Source organism: Haplochromis burtoni, unplaced genomic scaffold (genome assembly GCF_018398535.1).
Source record: "Haplochromis burtoni strain Fernald_Lab_line unplaced genomic scaffold, NCSU_Asbu1 Contig_1037, whole genome shotgun sequence".
Classification (NCBI taxonomy): Eukaryota; Metazoa; Chordata; class Actinopteri; order Cichliformes; family Cichlidae; genus Haplochromis; species Haplochromis burtoni.
The window spans coordinates 59,805-66,048 of record NW_024583398.1 but is presented as its reverse complement, the minus strand read 5'-3'; the positions used below and the strand labels follow the sequence as shown (position 1 = coordinate 66,048).

At 40.5% G+C, this 6,244-nt stretch overlaps 1 protein-coding gene across 1 annotated transcript in view; it reads right to left on the bottom strand.

Moving 5' to 3' along the window:
• Positions 1-6,238, bottom strand: part of LOC106632748 (protocadherin gamma-A12-like) — a gene marked incomplete at its 5' end in the record, with an annotated part of 26,587 nt that extends 20,349 nt beyond the window's left edge. The window contains one exon of the mRNA XM_042216400.1: positions 4,310-6,238. Coding sequence (XP_042072334.1) covers positions 4,310-6,238 — 1,929 coding nt within the window. The remainder of the gene's footprint in view (positions 1-4,309) is intronic.
• Positions 6,239-6,244: the final 6 nt, after the last annotated feature.

Below are 6,244 nucleotides of genomic sequence, written 5' to 3'. Positions count from 1 at the left end.
TATATCTGCGTCATGGGCCTGCTCTATTGGAAATCGACTTCCCCTTTCTGCTAACTCGCTTATTTCCATTTCAATTAAATGATCTTTGAATTGTGGAGAGTTGTCATTTATGTCTTGAATATGAAGACTTACACGATGAAGCTCCAACGGATTTTCCAAAACTAGATCTGCTTTTAACACACAGGAAGGTTTCTTGCCACAAAGGTTCTCTCTGTCAATTCTGTCCATCGTAGTAAAATCCCCAGTACTAATGTTAATGTCGCAATACATTTTACGAAATCCTTCAAAATCAACACGGGCCTGTCGTGAAGAAAAACTTCCACGGTCAATACCGAGATCCTTAGCTATATTTCCAATAACGAAGTCGCGTTTCATCTCTTCGGCAAAAGAATAACTCAGATCCCCGCTTACGAGGCGCATCGTTACAATAAACGTAGCAAGGCAATAGATCGGGCCTGAAAATCCTTTGTCTCTCATCCTGAAATGAAACAACGTCTTCCGCTTGTTTATCTGGCTATTTAGAGCGAAACAACATATGTATCCCAAATCAGTCAGAAATCCAATAGTCCACACCAGTTTATACAGAACTATGTCCCAGGATTTAGCGTTTCTGATAAATGAAAAAAAAAAAAAACTGAATTCATGATGGGTGGAGTGCTGCATGTTCTTTTTCTTCCAGCCAACAGTGACACCATGTGTCTTTTTAACTTCACATCCGCGTTTGAATAAAACTTCAAGTCAAAAAAGAAAGAAAGAAAGAAAGAAAGAAAGAAAGAAAGAAAGAAAGTATATTATAATGAAAATAAACTAAACAGTACATGAAATATCAGCAATTATAGCTACAGAATACAAATGACAAGGCTCAGAACCATGGACAGCGGCAGAGAAAATACTTAGACCGTTTTTATACAGAAAAGACAAATGCTGCAACAGTCGCACACACACACAGTTAGAAAAAAGCAATTGAAATGGCAATTTCAATCATTTATTTCCGATTTATAGCAACTACGTTCATTAAAATATAGATAAGCAACAAATCAGAAGTAGACATAGTCTTTTTGCGGAAAGTCGGTCCTTATACTAGAGTAGACATTATTAGAATGATGCATCGATGTACAAGTGTCATCTTACTGCTGATGGACGTGACTATAATTAAACACATTACATGCATTTTTGTACATTGACTCACAGCTTTATAACATATGCTCAACACCGTTCGGGAGGTCACGAGATAAACCTGAGGTCGTGTAACTTAAAACGGAAACGCACGCACGCGGTCGGACTATATCTATATGTGAACTTGGTGTTATGTTTGACTTTTTAAATGCTGAAGTGATGACACCACTTTGAACACAAACAACATGAAGCGTTGAAAGGGAAATCTCTTAATGGCTAAACTCCAGCTATTCATAACCATGAAGACAAGACAGTACCTTTATGAAATCTGCAACAATACACTGCGTTGTACAAGCTTCATATGGTATTTCTTTATCTGAGACAAAAAGCAAACAAAGTACTACTTGTCCAAGTATGGAACGCCAGGACTGACATAATAAATTAATTATACCATTAAATAATTGATTAAATGTGGCAGTAATTAATTACAATTGGAAATAATTAATTAAATAAATATTTTTGACACATTTAATTAATTAAATAATTATTGCCACATTTAATTAATTATTTAATGGTATAATTAATTTATTATGTCAGTCCTGGCGTTCCATATCCAAGCAGCAAAGGAAATATCAAAGTAAAGTACAAGTCAGTCAACACTGCACTTCTTTGAATTTGAAACTGAACTTCTTTCTTAATGTCATCCATGAGTTGTGGACTACAACAGTCTCACCGGGAACACACGACACCTATTCATTTTTACAGAGTCAGTGCTGCAAATGTTAGTAGCTAACCAGTATTAATGAGCTCGCTGGCATTTGACAACCACCTAACAAATCCGTATGTTTGTTGGTTTTAAGTTTCATGTTAGTGTAGTGGGTTAGATTTTGTAGAATATGTTTTGTTCCTACATGGTGTCTGTGAACGCAGCGTGAACATTTAATGGTACCCTAGCGATCTAATCAGAGGTTAGCTATGAGGAGCAGCTGTGGCCTATTCACTGATTTAGCGTTTGGTACTCATTTCTCCCATATATGGTGACGATCACAGCCTGATCTTAACGTTGCAGATCAAATTCAGTCGAGTGGTTAGGATCCTCGTATGAAGTCTGCAGTTTAGTTAATAATAGCGTGGACCAAGGATAACTGTTCTTTTCTCTTATTATAGGTACCCTGCTGCCATCTTGTTGAGTCTTGTTATTTCTCGTTGTTGTTTTCAGTGTCCTCTAGTGCCTTGTTTTGTTTTAACTTTGCTTTGTTTTATCATGTTTAATCTTGTCCTGTGCAGTTTGTGCCACACCGCACTTTGTTGGGGCCAAGCGTGGGTGCGCCTGATGCTGCATTTCTGTGGTATTTTAAAGGTTTTATATGTAGATGCATACACTCCTCTTCTGTTTATTTTTCACTGAGTAGTTCCCTATTTCTTGCTTGTTTTATCGGTTTATTTCACTATAGGTTTATTTCACTTTAGGTTTAGAGACGGACGCTTGCTGGGGGGCTAGGCACATTTGGTCAGGTTGCCTCTTATGCATGCGAGTGTAAACGCCGGGATACGATTATAAAGCGCCTTTAGTTGCAGTGACAACTGCAATGCGAGGTGACGAGTGAGTAACTGGTGGCAGTCCTTGGGCACTACTCCCTGTAGGTTGCCTCCAGAAGTGACCTGTATTTAACTATATTAATTGGCTTTTTGTTGAGCTGCTATTTTACTTGAAGCAACACAGTGAGTCTTGTAGTTTTAAGCCATGTCTGCTAGTGATGTTTTATTTTAAGGTAAAGTGGTATTGGAAGTCCTGCCACTAAATTTGCTGTTGTCTTTGTATCTCCACATTATTCAGATAATGCATTAAACAAACCTATTGACAATGACTTGCCACGCCTCTTCTTTGTCAATAACAAGCCCGTGTGTCTTTGTAACTGATAAAACCTTTGCACTGGTTAATGTTGTTCTCAAAGGTGTGTTCCTGGGGTGCAACTCCAACACCAGGTGGCGTTATCAGTTTAGTTACATTGTCAGTTTCCTTCTCTGGCGTCACAATGGGATAGAAATAAACATGTAGCGCTCACCATCCAATAGACTGTCAACACACCTTTGAGAACAACATTATAACATGCGGTAACACTAATGTATACCGAGGTACAATGTGGATGTACATGAGATGACAAAGAATTGAGCACAAGAAATTAGATTATCAATACTGACAGCAGGAAGTGATGAATATCTGACAGCTATTGTTTCGGTAGTTTAAAAAGTGATTTAGTCATTTTAATGCTACATTGATGATGATAATAATACCCATTAAACATAATTGTGATTTACGCACAGAACGTCCCTTCGACTGGTCACTTACTTCCCCGACTATCGCTACCGTGGGCGGCTAAACGTTTTAATTTGACGTCGGATGCACTTCCTGACGCAAGCCCGGGGTTTCCCCTCTGTGCCTCTTTAAAAAATAGGAGGGATCCGTTCCTTAAACAACGAATGCGTTAACCACTTCACCACAAAATTAACACGGGGACTTTCGAAATTACATGAACTAATAAGTAAATCTTGAGTATAGGACCTTTGTTCGTCTTTCATGTGAAAGATCATTAATAGTACTGGTGCCGCCATCAGTAAATCAGATGGTTTATGCGACAAAGTGTATCATCAATTTACTAATCATTACTTGTTAATTTAATGCCGTTGTTTATTTCGAGGTACTTTGCAGTGTTGTAAAAGCTGACCAGAAATCAGAGTGAAACTTGACTCGTCGTCAGAAGAGTCTAAAAAAATACACTGAAAGTTTCGGGTTGGAAATAAAAGGAAGTTGGTTACGTTCCAGTTTAATATTAATAGCTACGTTTCGCTATAAGCAACCCCCCAAGATTGACTTTGTTTGTAATATGATGAAAGGCGTTATTTTGAAAAAAATTTAAATTCATACACAAACACACAAAAAAATGCAAGAAAGGGGAGGTACTATAGGAAAGACCCTGTAAATAACAAGAAGCCTCGGGTTCTACTTATCAAAGACAATACTATAAATGTAAAAACTTAAAGACACAAAACACTGCAATTTTGATAACCCGGTTATTTCAGAATCCTACCTCTATTGAAGTATCGAGATCTTCAAATGATCAGCAAAGTCTGATGGACTTTTCTTCAGAGTCTGGTCAGCAGGCAGCGTGTTGTCATTGTATGATGTCACAAACTTAAAGTCACTGGTTCTTGAACCTGTGGTCAGGTACGCATCATAATTGTAAGTGCTGCGTAAAGTTCCTGTGCCATCAACATCTGCGTAATTAGGAGGGAGATAACCGCTGGGGATGGCAACTGCTCCATCAAACAACAGTCTGGGCTTTCTCCTGCGACAAAACCTCAAACCCAGGATGATGATGATGAAAGTCAGAAAAAACGTGGACACAGACACCAGCGCGATGATCAGATAAGAGGTCAGTTTGGAATTGCTCTCATTATAAGACAGATCCTTCAGTTCTGGCACCTCAGCCAAGTTATCAGAAATAAGTAAATACATGGAACAGGTGGCAGACAGAGAGGGCTGTCCGTTATCTTTCACTGCCACTACAAGGTTCTGTTTCATGCTGTCAGATTCAGAAATGTCCCGCTGTGTCCTGATCTCTCCGCTGTGGACACCAATAGTAAAAAGTCCCGGATCAGTGGATTTGACTATTTGATAGGACAGCCAGGCGTTCTGTCCGGAGTCCGCGTCCACCGCGATCACTTTGGACACCAGAGAGCCTCCGTGTGCAGCTTTGGGGACCAGCTCGGTCATGAAGGAGTTGCCCTCTGGGGAGGGGTACAGGATCTGAGGAGAGTTGTCATTCACATCTGAGATGAACACACTCACGGTCACGTTGCTGCTGAGAGGAGGAGAACCGTTGTCTCTGGCCATCACGTGGACTTTAAAACTCCTGAACTGTTCATAATCAAACGACCTCACAGCGTGGATCACACCCGTGTCTCCGTTCACAGACAGATAGGAGGACACCGGGGCACCGTTCACCTCACCAGCTAACAGAGAATAAACCACTGTACCGTTCTGTCTCCAGTCGGGGTCTCGAGCACTAACGGAACATAAAGTGGAGCCAGGTTTGTTATTCTCACTCACATATGCGCTGTACGACTGTTCCTCAAACACAGGTGGGTTGTCGTTGATGTCAGCTACAGATAACTGAACACTTTTAGAAGAGGACAGAGGTGGAGAGCCCTCGTCAGTGGCAGTGATTGTAATGTTGTAATCAGACACTAGTTCACGGTCCAGTTGTCCTGTGGTCACCAGAGAATAATAGTTTTTAATAGAAGGAACCAACTTAAAGGGGACACCCTGCTGGATCGAACAGCGGACCTGCCCGTTATTCTCAGCGTCTCTGTCCTGCACGTTAATAATGCCCACCTCTGTACCAGGCGACACGTTTTCAGGAATGGAGTTAGACACCGATTCCAGAGAAACTGCTGGTGCATTGTCGTTTATGTCAGTAATCTCTATTATAACTTTGGCATATGATTTTAGTCCTAAACCATCCTTGGCTTGCACTGGGATTTCAAAAGAGCTTCTGTCTTCGTAGTCAATTACACCAGTTACTCTAATTTCTCCCGTTTTGTGTTCAATAGTAAACACATTCATATTATCATCAGATATGTGCCCTAAGTCATACGTTACATCTCCATTCACTCCTTCGTCTGCGTCTGTTGCACTGACTTTAATCACTGGTGTATCTAAAGGAGAATTTTCAGGCAGACTGGCTTTATAAACGGCCTGGCTGAACACTGGGGCGTTATCATTGGCATCAACCACAGTGACGTGTATGACTACGGTGCCGGATCTCTGAGGAGATCCACCGTCCAAAGCTGTGAGGAGTAAATTCATTTCTTTTTGTCTCTCTCGATCAAGTTTATTCTCTAGTACGAGTTCAACCTTATTGCTGTCAGCAGCCAGAATAAAGATGTCGTTCTTTTGAAGCTCGTACCTTTGCACAGCATTTTGACCTATATCTGCGTCATGGGCCTGCTCTATTGAGAAGCGGCTACCCTTCTCGGTTGACTCGCTTATTTCCATCTCAATCAAATTTTCTCTGAATTTTGGCGAGTTGTCATTCACATCTTGAATATGAACACTTACACGATG